This window comes from Denticeps clupeoides, chromosome 3 (assembly GCF_900700375.1).
Source record: "Denticeps clupeoides chromosome 3, fDenClu1.1, whole genome shotgun sequence".
Lineage (NCBI taxonomy): Eukaryota > Metazoa > Chordata > Actinopteri > Clupeiformes > Denticipitidae > Denticeps > Denticeps clupeoides.
The window spans coordinates 2466280-2484577 of record NC_041709.1 but is presented as its reverse complement, the minus strand read 5'-3'; the positions used below and the strand labels follow the sequence as shown (position 1 = coordinate 2484577).

Below are 18298 nucleotides of genomic sequence, written 5' to 3'. Positions count from 1 at the left end.
AAGACATTGCACTGTTGCACTTCTGTCAAACCTTTACCTCCTTGTAGCAGTAGTTTCATTGTCTGCTGGTTGGTTGACAATGCCTTGCATCTTCTGCTGCTGTTTAGTCATGTAAACCTCGCCACGAAAGGTCCATAATTAACCAATAAACCATTAACAGATGTACCAAGACCTTGGGAATGTCGCCAGCAAGTGCAGATTTGGGGTCACAGGAATGGACAAACTGTCCCACATACCCATAATGGCAAGTAATCCATATAATACCTCCAGGGTAGCAGCTTAAAAGATTTAATGGGTGAAACGGGTAAAAACCACTAGGAAACCTTTTCCATATATATTGTAAGAGAGGCTGTGTAAACAATGGGATTCGCAGGTTACAAATCTAATGGGAAATGTGGGTAGGATTGGATGCAGTAATCAATTAAGCTTCAGGTTGTTAGAAACAAAAGAATAAGGAATCAATAAATGCAAATAGGTAAGTGCATTAAATGTTTATGTACTTTTTGTTGGTTCATGGTAATCCAGTTTAAATAAACCAAAAAAAGTGAGGCAGTTATAACCAAGCCTGAGCATGGTGTCATCTACACGGGTGCCGTTCAGGGCACACCTGAATGTGTGTGTGTGTATTATTGTGTGCTGTTCGGTGTAGCCACATGTATAAAACAATAATTCAAAAAATAAAAAAGATAATTAAATGGTAATCAAAAAGTAATTGCAGCTCCTGCGTTATTTGTACCTCAGAATGGCTTGGTATCAACACTGCCTGTCCAAAACTTATAAAAACGCAGCAGAATTCACAACTATGTTCAATATTGACAGTATAAACATTTCCACACACAGTGCGAAGGGAACTGAAGGGATCAGGACTAAATAGCTGAATAGCCTTGAGAAAATCAATGATCAGGGACTCTAATCATTACTGTCAAGGACTCTGTCCTGTATAAGTAATTCACCTTACAGTTTAAAATGCTCCTTTTGAACATTCCTTTATTTCCACAGTTCCTCATAGGAGAAAACCAGTGCATGTTTAGGAGAAACCAATGGCCATAGGCCCAAATCATTTCAATCATGAATCAGCAAGGAAAACATTTTTATCAAGATGTTTTTATTAAAATCATAAGGATGGTACATGCAAAGTCAATGCATAAACTTTAATGCCCTCTGGTGGCAGAGTTGCAGATTTATACAGCAAGCATATGCATATGAAAATGAATCCATTCATTATGAAGGGATGGTTAAAGCTCAGGCATGTGCACAGATAGATCCCAGGTGTTTAAGCGCCTGCCCTTTTGATGCATATCCTTTTTGAAATAGGATCCTTGACATCATTTTCCAAGTAAAAGTGTGTTGCATGTACATTATAACGCGCCCACTCTTCTGATAACAAAAACCAACCGTCTCCATTTCCCCCCTATGCTCTGCATCTTTCGCTTCCACACCAACCACAAGCTGAAAACATAAATAAATAAATTAAAATGTGTGTGCTGCTACCTTTGTGATTACGTAACTAAAATAGCACCCTCCAATAAAAAAAAACTATTATACTACTCCTCCTGTGACAAGATTTTTTTGGCTTGAATACTTGAGCTGACAGCCTGATTACACTGTCACCTACCAAAGGTGGGATTTGAAGTAAAGTGAAGCTGTGTGCCCAGAACCAGGTAAAATGGACGTGTGGGCCTGGAGACCAGGCCCCACCAAAGCACCTACAAGGGTCATCTTGTAGCTTCCGAGCAGAGGGATGCCTCTGGTCATGTGGATGTTCATTCGAGACATACCACCTATCTAAACACTGCTGCTGACCCAGTACACCCCTTCACAGAAACAGTATTCCCTGACAACAGTACTCCCCAAAAAGGAAGCATTTCACAGTGCTGACTGGGCTTTCAAATTTCTCCAATCTGAATCTCCATTCCAGGGAGTTCCCACCTTTCAACCATCACAAATTACAGGACCTGCTGTTAATGTATTGGTGTCATATAACACAGAATCCTTGTATCAACAGAGACCTGCACATTAAAAAATGTAAAATGCGTACATAACGCTCTTCTGAAATGTATTAAAAGATATGCACAACACATAACAGGAATACTGAAGTAGAGTCACATTGTTTTTTTATCATAGGTCCTCTAACTCTTTGCATTGAATGCACTGAGTGTCATACGAAATTGTTCTATGATGTTTTGGTGTAAATGTTGAGTTTGGCCATTATGTAAGACTTGATGTACTTGTACGTAACTGAAAACTAGTTGCTGTGTATACTTGCCTTCATCTACCTGTGCTTAAACAGCCTCTTCCGTGCTAAAAGTGTAGCCACGATTCCAGCCAATGCCACACTGTCCACCTTTAATACAATAATCTACATCAGTATTTCGTAATTATCACTTTCGTAATTATCTGTTACAAATGGATCTGAAATAATATTTTTACACTGATTATAATTGACCCGAGGGACCATTCATCTGCTGCTTTAAGGCTCAGCTATTCTGAACTAAAACATCCTTCTAATGACGGATATTCAGGCTTTTGCCTGCTTGCTGTTCGGCATGTCATTTGCTACAGCATTTGGTATTCTGTGATTTGAACAGGTTCGGGTTCACTCACAACATTCTCAGATCTTGGGAAGGAAAACTTTGAGAGGCTCATTTTCATGCACCTTGTCCAAGAAGCCCAGGTTGAAGTAAGGATAGAGTGTTTCATTAAAGTTGTCACGGAAGGTGTAGAGGTGGGTCATACACACAGCGTTGTAGAAGGACACCAGGCCTCGCTTGTAGTCCAGGTAGACTCCAATCCTGTCCAGCTTCTCCTCCAGCGAGAGCACCGTGGGCGGAGAGGTGCCTGCCATGTACTGGACGCCGTAGGACAGCGAGAGCGTCCAGAACCCGTTGCTTGGCAAAGCCTTGATGACACCCTTCCTGGACACCGACTCGCGGGCGACTCCCACCGTCCACACGGTGCTGCTGTAGACATCCACCTCCCAGTAGTGGCGGCCATGGGTGAAGCCCTGGCTGCCCAGCAGGGACAGAGCAGCGTTGAACCTCTCCGGGTTGTCCTGCATGTCGCTGTTGAAGGTCTGGTAGCGCACACAGGTCAGAGACGAGGTGAGGCTCAGCCATGGGTTGGCTGTGCTGGCGTTGAAGGTGATTGCTGAGGGCACTGGGTAGGAGACAGGAGGATTATAATACAGGGTGTCAAATGTTTGGACGCCCCAACTCTGCTGCTTCTGTTTTTTCAATATACTTGTATTCGATAATTGTACTTTTGTATTTCTACACTGTGTGCTTTCATATTCAATTCATTAGTAATTCGCCAAAATCTATATTACTTTTTTTAAATATGAATACTGTTTTATTAAAATTATATAGAATTTTTGTTGCAGTAGACAGTGAAGTATGTTTGCTGAATCTTTTTTATCAGTCGCCTTTTTATTTACCTTCATGAGATGCCCATGAACATGAGTGATTGATAAGAAAGTGTTCAGCATAATAAGCATTCAGGACTGTTGGAAACCATCTCTGTTGGTGGTGGTGAAGAAAGTGAAATGCTGCCATCACAACAAAAGCACCCACTCAAATGTTCACTTTTCCTGTTTTGTTCAGTACAGAACCTCATAGCCTCATGTTATTTCATAATCCCGGGTTGTCAGTTTTGTTCAGTTTTTGTCAATGTAAAAAAAGAGTAGATGCAAATTTTTAACTGATAGTATAGAGCTTTTTATTCATCAAAGCTTTTGGAAGCTAACGGAAATGGACCTGTAACCAGAAGGTTGCTGGTTCAAATCCCAAACTGCCTAGGTACCACTGAGGTGCCACTGACCAAAGCACCGTCCCCACACACTGCTCCCTGGGCGCCTGTCATGGCAGCCCACTGCTCACCAAGGTGATGGGTTAAAAGCAGAGGACACATTTCGTTGTATCAACGTGTGCTGTGCTGCAGTGTATCACAATGACAATCACTCCACTTTCACTTACAGGTACGGTGCAATCAATCTGGATGTAGTACCTGCCTAATGCCTGTAGGGGGCATACAGCTGACCACTGTCCTTAGCATTGTACCTGCGCTGGTGTTTCCTACACGTTTACTAAGACCTGTCCTGGCGGCATTAATGGTTGATGTGTAGATTTGGCCTCTTGGACCTCCTGGAGGTCTTGGCTGAATAATGAACTACACTGGTGCCAGCTCATTGTTTCTCGCTGTCCCACCTGGGTAGATGCTTCCTTTCAGAGACTTCCACACCCTGTACTGAAGCGGCCCTGCAAAGCGGCCCTCGCACAAGCTTGGGGCCGTGTGGGTGGGCTTCTCAAACTTCGGCGCTGGCCTGCGGGAGACAACAAACCACACACACTGAGAGACAAAAAAAAATGGAAAAAACAACAAGCCATTTGAAATTCAAATAAAGTGTCTGAAACGCCACTCTGTTGCCAACATTCTGGGCCCTCACCTCTGAAGCAGACTCTTTATGTTCTGCACAGGAAAGAGAGAATAAAGAAGGCTGATTAGTTTGGCAATGGAGCAAGAACTACTTTCCACATTACATCAGTGTCTGGAAGCTCCACTCTTCTCGCTCTCACATGGGCATTGTGGGAATTTCCCCCTGCGTACGACCTATTTAAATTATTATCTATCATAATTGAGGTGGAGTGAGCTCATCTAAGACTTGCTGCATCCTGTGGTCACACCTTCCAATTTGCAGTGACAGTTTTAGATCTCCGCAAATTGCTGCAAGCTGGGTAATGAGCTCTTGTCCACACCACAGTGTGTCCTTAACATCCAGCCACATTTCAAGCTAATTCAAGTTCGGCAGGCCAAGGCTGCCTGGCACTGGCATGAACATCCCTGCAGACCAATTAACCCTCCCAAAGAAGAAGTCCAACAGCATTGCAACACACTCGCCTGTGAACCAGAAGACCCAGGTTCAAACCCTGCTTACTACCATGGTGTCCCTGAGCAAGACACTTAACCCTGAGTGTCTCCAGGGGGGGACTGTCCCTGTAACTGCTGATTGTAAGTCGCTCTGGATAAGGGTGTAAATGCTCATGTCTAGGATCACATACGTTGGGCGCATTATCCATCTGGCCTGTGCTCGCTGACTCACCCTGAGCAGGCCGAAGGGGTCCTGCTCCTTCAAATTGTTCTCGATCTCGACCAAGGCACTCCGCAGCCGCGATATCTCCACACTGAGGACGGCCTTGTGCTCGTCCAGACGGATCAGCTCGCGCCGCTCCTCCGTCTTCAGCTTGACCTGCAGCAGCTTCTCCTCCTGGTACAGGAACTGATGCAGGTCGCTGAACTGAGCCTCGATGCGCTGCTTCAGGTCGGCCGTGTGCTCCTGTGGCGGGAGAAGCAGGTGGACCAGGTGGTTTTTGGACCAGGTGTGCAAACACCTCTGCTTGAACATGTTAAGGAATTCTGGGAATGCAGCCGGGAGGAACCGTGTTTGTTTGTCACCATCAACTGCAGCAACTGCAACTGCAGACTGTGTGTGTGTGTGTGTGTGTGTGTGTGTGTGTGTGTGTGTGTGTGTGTGTGTATTTAAATACAGTGCTGTGCAAAGGCTTTTAGGAAGTAGTGAGATTAATTATAGATCTAAAAGCTACAGAAATTGTGGGTTGGTCTCTCCCAACTCTGTAAACAGGTGGAGAACAATGTTGTACTGCTGCTTCGAGTCTCTTTCTTTATATGAATAATTTCTGCAACACTGTCTAGGTAAATCACTATTTGATCAGTGTTTGGCATTGGGATTTTGGCACATTTACAATATAGCTCGTAGCGGTGTTGTCGGTGACAGCACGCTTCACGCTTCTTCATGTACAGTAAATAAACATATTTACATATTTCTCCTCACCTTCAGCTTCCTGACTTCCTCCTCCGCCTCTCTCTCACACTGCAAGGCAGTGTTCAGTTCCCCCTGCAAGGCACTCATTGTGCCGCTCAGAGAAGCCTTGCAACACAAAGCAGTGTGACAGTGTCATGGCCATGTCGCAAGTGGTGAACACGAACATTGCGCGACAATATGGAATTCATGTAAACAAGCGGAGGCGAGGGAGGAGACCATCCCTCTTTTTTTTATTGCTTTCTACGTTGCTTAAAGAAGAACAGTATCCAGCAGGAAATGTGTTATGTGGGAGCTTGTATATGTTTTTAATCTCTGGCAACAAAGAAAAATTGCTTTAGAAACACCAGTAGGGCAAACCAATCAAAGAAGAAAGACCCGGAGAACAATGGTCCTGCACAACCTCAGGAACCACCCCGAAGCCTCACCCTGTAGCTCTGCTCTGCCTCCTGAATGCTGGACATCGTGTGGTTGCGGTGGTCCTGGGACAAGCCACACACCAGGCACACCAGCTCCTGGTCCTCCTCGCAGTAGAGCTTCAGCTCCTCGCGGTGGCGGCTGCAGCGCGGGGTGGGGGTCGCGTGGGCTCCGCCAATGCCCCTGTCGACATGCAAATCGTCCTGCTCCTCCAAGCCCTGGCAGTAGCTCTCCACGATGTTGGCCACTATTCGGTTGGGCCTGTAGGTCTGTCCAGAAAAGACTTTGCGGCACTGGGGACAGGAGCCAGCGCCGCCCTGGCCTTGGCCACGTGGGCCTGCCCAGTAGTTGGAGATGCAAGCCTTGCAGAAGGTGTGGTCGCAGGGCAGTGACACCGGCTGCTTGAAGAGGTCCAGGCAGATGGAGCAGGTTAGGTCCCGGCTCAGGCGCTGCACGGAGGATTTTGGCACCTTGGCGGCCATTGCCCTTCGTTGTTGTGTTGTTTCCGTTTTTCGGCCCTGAGGTCTGACCGATCTGATGGGTTCTCCGTCTGGCCAGGTTCTTCTCAGACCTTCTCCCAAGCTGCTCTGCTGCCTGCACCCGTTTAGTCAGCTCTTTGTCGTGGTATTCCCCTCCTCTCCGAGCCAGCAGAGATGAAGTCTTTCCTGCTCCTGCTCCCTCTCGTGCTCCCCTCTAATTTGGCTTTTCTCTGCTCGTACTTGGCCCAGTCTTCCTGTTGATTGTGGGAGAGGAAGGGGGGGAGTTGAGGAGGCGGCCTCAGAGTTTTAACTTGATCCCAGCGAAAATGTGGAAGGGGGAGTCGAGCGGCCGGGCCAACCCCCCGTCCAGTCAGGAAACCGAGGCGGGCCAGTGCGTCGCTATGCATGGATTATTTATAGAAGAGCCTCGGGGACGGGTCCAGAAAGATTTCTGTTCAGCATGCAGCTCCCAGCTCTCCCCTTTGAGGCGTCTTAAGCCGCTGCGTGTGACTGGGTGTCCCGCCTAACTGTCACGCAGCACGTGCCCCACTTTCATACTGGTGCCCACCCTCGCAAGAGGTTTCAGTGGTCCAAAATGAGTTGTTCCAGGTCGAAGCCTTTGCATCAAGACCTGCCATTTGCTCATCGAGACGACCTTGATGAGCGAATAGCAAGGCTAGGAAACAGGGAGTATTGTGCCAGGAACGCCTCCGTCCCTACAGGCAGCAAACAAGGAAAACCTTATCCATCCAAACAGACTTTATTTCGCCCTCCTTGCAGCTGGGGTTTCCCATTTCCGTATATTCTTTCCAAATAACAGAGGATCTATCTCCATGGACGGACCTCCAGACATGCAGATTCTCCATGAAGATTGTATTTTCGGCTGAAAATCAAAGGAAGCTTCTATCCGGGTTTCTTCGATGATACACCACTCATGGTGAATGGTAAAGATGGACACACTTTTAAACAAACTTTCTGACATTGTTCTCAAAATAATTTCAACGTCCTCTGGCAGCAGCAACGGAGACCAAAGGGACCATTACCGTCTCATGCACTGTAAACCATGCATGGCAACCACAAGAAACAAGACCTCAGCCGAGCATGAACACCGTCATTTCTTCATGGTTTAGTTCAGCAACTGTGCTGAACATGTTTTTTTTTTCAATATGTTTTAACTTCTATAATAATTTCTTTATGGACTTGGACAACAATTTTTTGTGAGTGTGATCACTTTCAGTTGGTTCACACAACATCAGATAATCCCCAAAATGATCATTAAATCCCAGAAGTTTTGTGCTCAAACCCACTTGTTTCTTTCCCAGAAACCCTGGGAATCCCCCACTACATTTTTCTCTTTTCTGTCTTTTTTCAGCATCCACTTAGTCTGTGGAGGCAGACAGTCCTGTGGTGAGCTGAGTGGTTCAGGAGTTTTTGGCCAAAGCAATGTTGGAGTTGAGCCTTATTGTCATTTCAGCTACATACATGCTAGACGGTACATAGTGAAACCTCCGGAACCAACTAAACAACGTTACACACTGACAAAAAGTGCACGTGTGTGACACAGACAAACTGGGCTACATAAAGTGTAAACAGGGGACACGGGCAGCGCAAGAATAACATGTAGACAACAATGAGACAGGCAGCGCTAAACTACTGAAATGACTAATAAACATGCAAAGTAAAACAGTGTAAATATCGCTGTGCACAATTGAACGGTGCATTAATAGGTAATATTACAGATAGATAATATTACTTGATATAACAGAGGTGTGTGTGTGTGTGTGTGTGTGTGTCAGTACAGAGTGGAAAGTCCCCGAGTGTTGAGGCGTCTGATGGCCTGTTTGGATGAAGCTGTTGCAGAGTCTGGCAGTGAGGGCCTGACTGCTTCGGTATCTTCGGCTGTGAGGGTGAAGGGTGCATGTGCGGGGTGCGTAGAGTCCTTCACAGTACTGGCGGGTGAGGGTCAGATGCAGGGTGGTGGCGATGGCATCGTCCGTGCAGCGGTTCGGACGATAGGCGAATTGCGGTGGAGGGCAGCAGGGTCTTCATATGTTTCATGACCAGCCTGACGAAGCGCTTCATCATGATGGGTGTAAGTGCAACAGGACTTTTGAGACACAACACTGAAGACATCTTCGGCACAGGCACGATGGTGGAGACGTGAAGGAACAATGGCGGTGCTCAGTGAGATGTTGAAGATGTCGGTGAGAACACGGCACTGCACTTTCTCTGAGCATCTTCCAGGGATGTTGTCCGGTCCAGCAACCTTTCATGAGTAAACTCTGAGAAGAGTTTTCCTCTCGTCCGCTGTGGTTTGACACAGCCCCTGGTCACTGGAAGGAGGGTTGGACTTCCTCGCAGTCACGTTGTTCTGTGTGTCGAATCGTGCGTAGATGTAATTCAGCGCATCTGGTAGGGAGGAGTCGCTGCCACAGGCAGAGATTTTAGTCCCGTAGTTTGTGACAGCTGTGAATTTTCTGCAGCACGCTTTGCTGCATTATGGCCAACTTGTCACCCTCCCTGAAGGCAGAGTCTCGAGCTTTGAGCAGCTCACGTACCATTTGCAGTCATCCACAGCTTCTGGTTTGGTCTTGTTGTGATGGACTTGAAGACTCTAACATCATCAGTGCATGTTGACTGATGTTTGCATTTTACATTTACATTTACAGCCTTTACCAGACGCCCTTATCCAGAGTGACTTACAATCAGTAGTTACAGGGACAGTCCCCCCTGGAGACAGTCAGGGTTAAGTGTCTTGCTCAGGTACACATGGTCACAATGGCAGGGACACAGGGACACAATGGTAGTAAGTGGGATTTGAACCTGGGTCTTCTGGTTCACAAGTGAGTGTGTTACCCACTGATGTCGTGTACTCCTCTGAAGAATGAAATGTTGACATGCGTGAAGGCAAATCAGTGCAAAACTTGTATGTCATTAAATGTCATGAACTCTCAGCCCATACATTTCATTAAGTTTATTTGTGGACATTTAAACAGATTGCTACACAGAAATGGCTCCTGCTTTTGGGGGCAGTGGGGGTTTGGTGGCCTAGTGGTTAAGGAAGCGGCCACGGAATCACAAGGTTGCAAGTTCGAATCCCAATCTGTCAAGGTGCCACTGAAGTACCACTGAGCAAAGCACTGTCCCCACACACTGCTCCCCGGGCGCCTGTCATGGTGCTCACTGCTCACCAAGGGTGATGGTTAAAAGCAGAGGACAAATTTCGTTGTGTCACCATGTGTATCACAATGACCATTACTTCACTTTCACTTTCACAACGACACACTTTCTTCAGCCAAATACTTCTTTATCTTTAGCATATTCCTTAAGTTAGTCTTTACAACATTCAGATATTTACCTTGTTCCTTCAGTTGTTTCTTATACATTTAAACGGGTGTAAAGTCCCATGATGGCTGCAATGTGGCTGGGCGACATAGACACCTAGTGGCCAAACGTTGACCCTACGCCTCTCCGTGGAGCCAAGATGGAGTCCGGCGAAGGTCAGTTTCGTGTCGTGGGAGGAGCCCGACGTCGGGAGGAAGTGACGTCGGAGCCCCGGACCGGGTTTCATGAAAAGGGAAGCGTAAACGCGCGCGCTCGCAGTTCAGAGCGCAAGGCAGCGAGGCACAAGTATTTCAACGTTAGCGCCTTTTATTCTAGTCCATTTCAAGGCTTCGTTTACGTAGAGTATATTTTACTGTTAATAGCGTAGAGTAGAGTAACCGTCGGGACTTGCAGCTAGTAGAAACGTATAGGTCGTGAAGTGACGTAACATAGTAACTCGGAGAAAAGCAAAATGTTCGAGGCGCGACTTGTCCAGGGCTCGATTCTGAAGAAGGTTCTGGAGGCTCTGAAAGACCTGATCAACGAGGCGTGCTGGGATGTCAGCTCGTCCGGCATCTCGCTGCAAAGCATGGACGCGTCGCACGTCTCCCTGGTCCAGCTCACCCTTCGCAGCGACGGCTTCGACTCGTACCGCTGCGACCGCAACCTGGCGATGGGGGTCAACCTAAGCAGGTGTGTTGCTTTGCTCGTATTGCAGCGGATTCTACTGTAATGGCGGCAGGGCATGTCGCTGCATATCTCCACAGTTGCGCAGTTAGGAAGTTTAAAAAAAAAAAAAAAAAGGCATAACGGAGGCGTTTTCTTATTAAAATAATGATGTGCTCTTAGAGTTTATAAAATCCATCACATGTGATGTTTCTGTAGGTTTGGAGGTAATCTTTGTAAAGGGCGCCAGAAAAGATGTCGTGACGTAGGTCGTTACGTCATTTGGGCGCGCAACGCGCCGATGGCGGGAAATGCTCAAGCGGCTCTAAAAGAAATCGGGCCTGGGTCTTTGTATGAAGGAGTTATGACTATTGTGCATTCAATAAATATTATACATGGTTATGATGTGAACCCTAGTTTGGATTAATAAATGGACATTGACAATTATGAAAATTATACCCCTTTTTTTAACCTGATTCCTTGCAGCATGTCTAAGATCCTGAAGTGTGCTGGTAATGAAGACATAATTACACTTCGTGCAGAGGACAATGCTGACTCTCTCGCACTGGTGTTTGAAACCCTCAGTGAGTGCAAATTATTTGAGTGACACACCCATAAGCACACAAGCTCAACATGCATTAAGCACCTTGTTTCTTTCAGACCAGGAGAAAGTGTCGGACTACGAGATGAAACTGATGGACTTGGATGTGGAGCAGCTTGGAATCCCTGTAAGGTTTTTTTTTCCTTTCTTTCCCTCTTTCTTCAGTTCATCATCAGTCTCAGATTGGTACAGAACTTACTTCTTGGTCCTTTAGGAACAAGAGTACAGCTGTGTGGTGAAGATGCCCTCTGGAGAATTTGCCAGAATCTGCCGTGACCTGTCACAAATTGGAGATGCAGTCATGATTTCATGCACCAAGGATGGGGTGAAATTCTCAGCCAGTGGAGAGCTGGGCACTGGCAACATCAAGCTGTCACAGACAAGCAATGTTGACAAAGAGGACGAAGCAGTAAGAAATGAGCTTGACTTGAGTCGTGTAAATGCTTGGACTGGTGCTCAGACTGCTTTTTAAATTCTTTGGTTCTTTTCCCAGGTCACTATTGAGATGGTTGAGCCAGTGCAGCTTATCTTTGCTCTCAACTACCTGAACTTCTTCACCAAAGCCACTCCTTTGTCAAAGACTGTCACTCTCAGCATGTCTGGAGATGTTCCTCTTGGTAGGTCTTTTGGTATTATTCTGTATTGTGCTACTGAAGTGGTGATCTGTTTGATCTGAACAATGCCTTATTTATTTCTTTATTCTCAGTGGTGGAGTACAAGATTGCTGACATGGGCCATATCAAATACTACCTGGCACCCAAGATTGATGAAGAGTCCTCCTAATTCAAAAAGTTGCTGCCACTTATCTTTTTTGATAGTTACACTTGGATTTTGAACCCAACGTGAATTATTGCCATCTGACATCAGGTGATTTTTTGACGAAAGCACACTTTGAAGGACATTCTGATGAAATATTAATGATATTCAGTAATAATGTGGGACTTGTCAGTTTTGGGTCAAGCTGAAGATGGACCAGGAAAGATGCATGTTATTGTTCTCTTTGAATTTCCTTCAATTTCACCCTATCCTCGCCACTTAGACTTTGTTTCCTTCATGCTCTTTGGGCATGGTTAGCGCTTGCTGTCCAGTTCATTCCGAAATGTAGATATACTCTCTGTAAATATGCCAATTGGACTCTGTTGCTTGTCCTCTAATAAACATTTTTCTAATGGTTCAATTTTAATGTCTGTTCATGTACAGCAAATGTCAGAATTTTTGTTTGTATATATTTTAGATTATGTAAATACAGACGCCTCGTTGCATTGTTAGACATAGTGTTTTCCAAGTACACACAATTTCATAAAATTTACCGTTACACATTTCTAGTTGCGCTGTATTGTTCAGTAAAAGTTGAATTTGCATGCCCGTACTTTGTCACTAGAGGGCGCCATGATACACTTCATATGTACGTGAAAGTGATTAGTTTTCGCAACACAGTGAAATGTGGCCTCGGCATTTAACCCTTCCCCTGAGGGAGCGGTGGGCAGCCATGAAAGGCGCCCTGGCTCGGTGGCATCCTGGTTTGGAATTAGTCCCATTGACCTTCTGCCTCTGTACCCACTAGGCCAGGGGTCACCGACCAGCGGCTTTCATCCTTACACTGCGGCTCCCTGTGGCTTTAGAAGATAAATAATCATTTAAGTGGATTTCTAGCATTTAAAATCAGTTGTTTGCAACATTTACTGTTTAATGATGTGAATATGTTGTCTTTTAAAGTTGATAAGCTAAATTAAATTGGCCATAGCTTTGATTTTCCCCAAACAAGTTTTTACATTTATGGCATTTATCAGACGCCCTTATCCAGAGCGACTTACAATCAGTAGTTAAGCACAGCACATGGTGCACACAACGTGTCCTCTGCTTTTAACCCTCAGGATTTGAAACAGCAACCTTCTGTGTACGGGGCGGCTTCCTTAACCGCTAGGCCACCACTGACCCTTTTTAGGCTTGTCTGGGTGATGAAACATTCGTCATCTGCTTCTGCATACGCAAAACACACGGCATCCTGGCAGCATTCATGTCTCCTCCCCGACCCATCCGTACACGAGCAATCTTTGCAAGCCCCGTCCCCGCAACTATTTTCTTTGCATAAATAAAATCTCACGAGCAACACTTTAGATTAGTTCTTTTTATATGTAGCATTAAAGTAAAGGCTGTGGTAGTAGCCTAGTGGGTAACATGCTCACCTATGAACCAGAAGACCCGGGTTCGAATCCCACTTACTACCATTGTGTCCCTGAGCAAGACACTTAACCCTGAGTGTCTCCAGGGGGGGACTGTCTCTGTAACTACTGATTGTAAGTCGCTCTGGATAAGGGCGTCTGATAAATGCTGTAAATGTAAATGTAAAGGGCAGTGATATCTCCATTTTCAATGTCAAAAAGAATTTGCGGCTCCCTCCCGGCGCTTTCTCTTTAGTGGAAACCGGGTTCGAATGGCTTTTTGAGTGGCCAACCACCGCCCGCTAAATTTGAAAGTGTGGACATTTTTTTGCCGAATTACCATGTTTGAATTGCTTGTCTGCTGGCCCACTCACTGACTACACCTCATGCATGTAGTATTCAGACACCATTTTTTCACGCTTTGTTATATTATAGCCATTTGCTAAAATAATTTAAGTTACATTTTTCCTCGTTGATGTACGCACAGCACCCCATTTTAACAGAAAAACACAGAATTTGTGACATTTTTGCATATTTATTATCAAAGAAAAACTGAAATAATCACAAGTCCTATGTATTCAGACCCTTTGCTGTAACATGTCTTCTGATCGTCCTTGAGATGGTACCGATTGGACTTGGTTAGGAAAGCCACACACCTGTCTACATAAGACCTTCCAGCTCACAATGCAAAGGAACTGGCTGAAGAGCCCAGACAGAAACGTGGCAAGGTTACAAAAAAAGAGCGAGAACCCAAAGATCACTGTGGCTTAGCTCCAGAGATGCAGTCGGGAGAAAGTTGTAGAAAGTCTATCATCACTGCAGCCATCGCCCAGTCAGGGCTTTGTGGCAGAGTGGGCCGACGGAAGCATCTCCTCGCATGGAGTTTGCTAAAAAGAAACACTTGAAGAACTCCAAGATGATGAGAAGATTCTCTGGTCTAATGAAACCTTTCTGGTCCTAATTCTAAGAGGTATGTGTGTAGAAAACCAGGCACTGCTCATCACCTGTCCAATACAGTCCCAACAGTGAAGCATGGTGGTGGCAGCACCATGCCATGGGGTGGTTTGCAGCTGCAGGGACAGGACGACTGGTTGCGATCTAGAGAAAGATAAATGCGGCCAAGTACAGGGGTATCCTGGACAAAAACCTACTCCAGAGTGCTCAGGACCTCAGACTGGGCCGACGGTTTACCTTCTAACAAGACAATGACCCCAAGCACACAGTTAAAATAATGGAGTGGCTTCACAACTCCATGACTGTTCTTGAGTTGCCCAGCCAGCCAGAGCCCTGACTTACACCCAATTAAGCATCTCTGGAGAGACCTAAAAATGGCTGTCCACCAAATTTTTACTATCCAACCTGCCAGAACTGGAGAGGATGTGCAAGGAGGAGTGGCGGAGGATCCACAAATCCATGTGGGAAAAACATGTTGCATCTTTCCCAAAAAGACTCATGGCTGTATTCACTCAAAGGGGGGCTACTAAATACTGACAAAGGTTTGAAAACTCAGGACCATGAGATATTTCAGTTTTTCTTTGATAATAAAGCTGCATTAATCAAACTCCTCCTCCCACGCAAACCACAGCACCACCCACAGGACAAAACACAAGACCACATGGACACACACACACCATACACAAATACATAAATGACCAACATTATAGAAAAAATATAAATAAAGGTTATTATAAATATAAATATTAAAATTGTATCAAGAAAAAATGTCAAAACCAGAAAGGGACAATTGTGGTCCTTTACATGGGCGTATACAACCCTAAGTTTGCACAAACAACCACAGCATGTGGTACTTAACAGTCCAGGTCTGTACCCACTGCTTCAGCTCCTTATTAAGTCCGTAACCAACCTTTTCACCACTGCTCTTCCTGTTCCGGCAGCGCAGTTTCCCTTTGAGCTCAACCAGTTATTAGGGGACGATTCAGTATTGTGTTTTGAGGGGCAGGATGGTAAGATTTTGCTTATTTTAACTATGGTGTGTGTTGGATGTTGATGACCATGTGAAGCAATGTTGCTGCTTATTTTGATATCCACGTCTGTGAACTTATTGCTGCCAAATAATGGCTGTTTTTGTTTGCATTTTCGAGCACATTTTGATCACTGTAAATGAAAAGTCATGACAGTATCATTTCTGCTTCACATGAACATGCATCACAAATGAGGAAGTAATAAGTGAGGTGTACAGTAAAGACATGATCAAATATATTAATGCTTCCCTGCAAAATATTGTTTGAATTCTATGCTGGCTAAAAAAAGGGGGGTTAATAATCAGATCCAGCCAACACAACCCCCAATATTATAACATCATTCCATGTGTCACCCTCTGTAATGTAGTGTGCATTGTCATGAATTGTGATTAAACTTTAAAGTTTATGATTTTTTTTTTTTCGTAGATGTTGGACACACACACACACACACACACACACACACACACAATGGTCATGGTCTTGCTAGCTAGTGCTTGAACTCAAAAGAATTAACTACATAAATAAATAAGCAGAGTTTATCTATGTCACCATGTGATGTTTTTGCTATCTGGCAAAACCGCAGTGGAGAGCAGACCAGCAAAAACGTAGATGGTCCTCTGGCGTTTAAAACAATGAATTTGTTTTGTGTTCAGCACAAAGTTGCACCCTTGATTTTATGTATTAATCTTTCATGGAGATATTATACTGGCATTGCTTTTTTGCTTCCCCAGTCATTGACAGGCATTTGATACCCAAATGCCTGATCTGCGCTGCAGTGGAAGGGGAAGATGATTGGCTTCAATCCCACATTCATTACATTCAGACGGAGTGTGCTGATCTGAGATCAGACTGTCGATATCCTTCTAAAACAGAAGGCAAAGCTGACCTTCAACGCTTAAGAACATTTAAGAAGTTTTAATGTGGATCAAGCTTAAGGCCAAACTTTTTTCACAAGGTTAGGGGCTTTAATAGCTAAATGCCCTTTGGTAGAAGGTGGGGTCTTCTGGTTCCACACGGTACTTAATTACCAAGTGACAACAGGACAAAGATTAATGAAATGGAATTAAGTGTTGGAGGATTTTGGTCTGCTATCTCCAGTGTGTGTGTGTGTGTGTGTGTGTGTGTATGGGGGTGTTGTAGTGATGTGTAGTTTCAAGCTAAAATTATTAATAACTTTTCCCTTTTGGAAACAGGTATTCTGCACCAGGCTGGTAATGGTAAGATGTTGTAGTGGTAATATTTATTTTTAATATATTTTGTCTTGTATAATATGAAAATGTTAATGTAAATCCACAGCATTGTGACTAATAAAATATTTAACATCATCTGAAGTACAATGTGTGATTGCGTAAGCTCTTAACGGTAGATGTTCGTTCCGGGATTGTTCTTGTAAATTTCAAGCATCAGCATGAGGTATTTTAAATAACCCATTTGCCCTGACAGTGTAAGCAGAAATCTTCGTCCAGCATCAATAAGACGAGTGATGCGGCCACCCACATGCTCCCGAGCCCTAAAAGGATACGCTTATAAAGTGCTCACTGGAATGAATAAACTGTACATCCGTCTCAGGTCAGCTCTCATAACAGGCTGTGTTGAGTTTACATGCATGTTTGATAGGATATTTATGTCATTTATGACTAATTAAAACATGGTCCAAAAGCCAGTGGTTTGGAAATGAAATCCTATTTAACCACTGAAGGTGTCCTGAAAAAGAAAATGGGATTCATCAGACTGTGCCACCTTCTTCTACTTCTTCGTGGTCCAGCCCTGACATTCACGTGGTCATTGTATGTGCTTTTGGTGTTGGGGACTGTTGTCCTTCCTTGAGCCACTGCACGTGAGACCATCCATTTCTGGGTCCGACCCAGTCACCTTGCATCACATTCCATCCATGGTTGAAGCCACGTCCGTCCTCCTGCACCGACTTATAAAAAAACGGACTCTTCACCTGCTCCCCAATGTATCCCATCTCACGGTTACTGGCACTGTAGTGGAAAAAAAATCAATGCTGCTCACATCACCTACCACAACGCTGGTTATATTTTAAGTTTGCATAAGATGCAAAACATGAATGAGCCGGCGAGAATATCAGGAGTGCTGTGGGATAAATAAAGACCGAAAAGCAAGCAAGGCGATGCAAAGAGAAAGAAAGTTAAAAGTGTTGATAGACACGATGCAGGAGGTACATGTGGCAAATACAATTTGGAAATATATTATGGAAAGGCATCTTATAAATATGGATGGGAGGACGGGATGGTGAGTCTGCACTCTATTCGTACCCTCGGCACCACAAATAGCCTCAAAAATGAAGCTAAAATGCTTTTGCGCAAACCGACAAGACACACACACACACACTCCCATGCACGTACACAGAGTTCCTCAATTAAACCTAACGGAGGCCTAATCCACTAGGGACGCCAGACACTTGCTGGAGCAACAGAGGTTAAAAATAGCCGAGGAGTCTGCAGGAATGAGCGAGACCTGTAGGCAGATAAGAGCCCAGAGGCGCGGACGAGCAGCCATTACTGTACATTACGCTGTGCGACTGTCTTCTGTCTACAACACAGCAGAGGCAATAAAATGCCCATAAACTCATCTGTAATTGGACGGGGTGTGATGTGCATGTTGTTTTTAACGCGACTGCTTTTGCAGAATTTACTCTTTTATGATTTCAGAGCACCATTGAAAGCTACTATTATTACTATTATTGCCCCCCCATATTGTTCGATGCATGGCCAGATTCTTCTTCCTCCGTTTTTATCTTACCTTTACACACCCTCCATCACATACACTGCCTAGCAACTGTATCCACAGCAACGACAACAAAAAAAAAA

General features: G+C 44.9%; 2 protein-coding genes across 2 annotated transcripts; one reads left to right on the top strand and one right to left on the bottom strand.

Moving 5' to 3' along the window:
* Positions 1–1223: 1223 nt before the first annotated feature.
* Positions 1224–7426, bottom strand: trim69 (tripartite motif containing 69). The gene is made up of 6 exons (XM_028974296.1): positions 6262–7426; positions 5846–5941; positions 5096–5329; positions 4442–4464; positions 4203–4318; positions 1224–3156 (listed from the first exon to the last, which is right to left on the bottom strand). The coding sequence occupies exons 1-6, from the start codon at positions 6730–6732 to the stop codon at positions 2612–2614; spliced, it is 1485 nt and encodes a 494-aa protein (XP_028830129.1). The 5' UTR covers positions 6733–7426; the 3' UTR covers positions 1224–2611.
* A 2855-nt stretch (positions 7427–10281) lies between these two features.
* On the top strand, positions 10282–12497 carry pcna (proliferating cell nuclear antigen). The gene is made up of 6 exons (XM_028974316.1): positions 10282–10746; positions 11206–11303; positions 11380–11447; positions 11535–11729; positions 11814–11937; positions 12027–12497. The coding sequence occupies exons 1-6, from the start codon at positions 10526–10528 to the stop codon at positions 12101–12103; spliced, it is 783 nt and encodes a 260-aa protein (XP_028830149.1). The 5' UTR covers positions 10282–10525; the 3' UTR covers positions 12104–12497.
* Positions 12498–18298: the final 5801 nt, after the last annotated feature.

What these genes read in the sequence shown, in the direction of transcription:
- pcna (XM_028974316.1), top strand. Translation starts at nt 10,526, where the DNA reads ATGTTCGAGGCGCGACTTGTCCAGGGCTCGATTCTGAAGAAGGTTCTG. An exon ending in TGGAGCAGCTTGGAATCCCT is followed by an intron (nt 11,448 to 11,534) that starts GTAAGGTTTTTT and finishes TTGGTCCTTTAG; the next exon opens with GAACAAGAGTACAGCTGTGT. An exon ending in TTGACAAAGAGGACGAAGCA is followed by an intron (nt 11,730 to 11,813) that starts GTAAGAAATGAG and finishes TTCTTTTCCCAG; the next exon opens with GTCACTATTGAGATGGTTGA.
- trim69 (XM_028974296.1), bottom strand. Translation starts at nt 6,732, where the DNA reads ATGGCCGCCAAGGTGCCAAAATCCTCCGTGCAGCGCCTGAGCCGGGAC. An exon ending in ACCCCTTCGGCCTGCTCAGG is followed by an intron (nt 4,465 to 5,095) that starts GTGAGTCAGCGA and finishes TTTCCTGTGCAG; the next exon opens with AACATAAAGAGTCTGCTTCA. An exon ending in ATAAAGAGTCTGCTTCAGAG is followed by an intron (nt 4,319 to 4,441) that starts GTGAGGGCCCAG and finishes TGTCTCCCGCAG; the next exon opens with GCCAGCGCCGAAGTTTGAGA.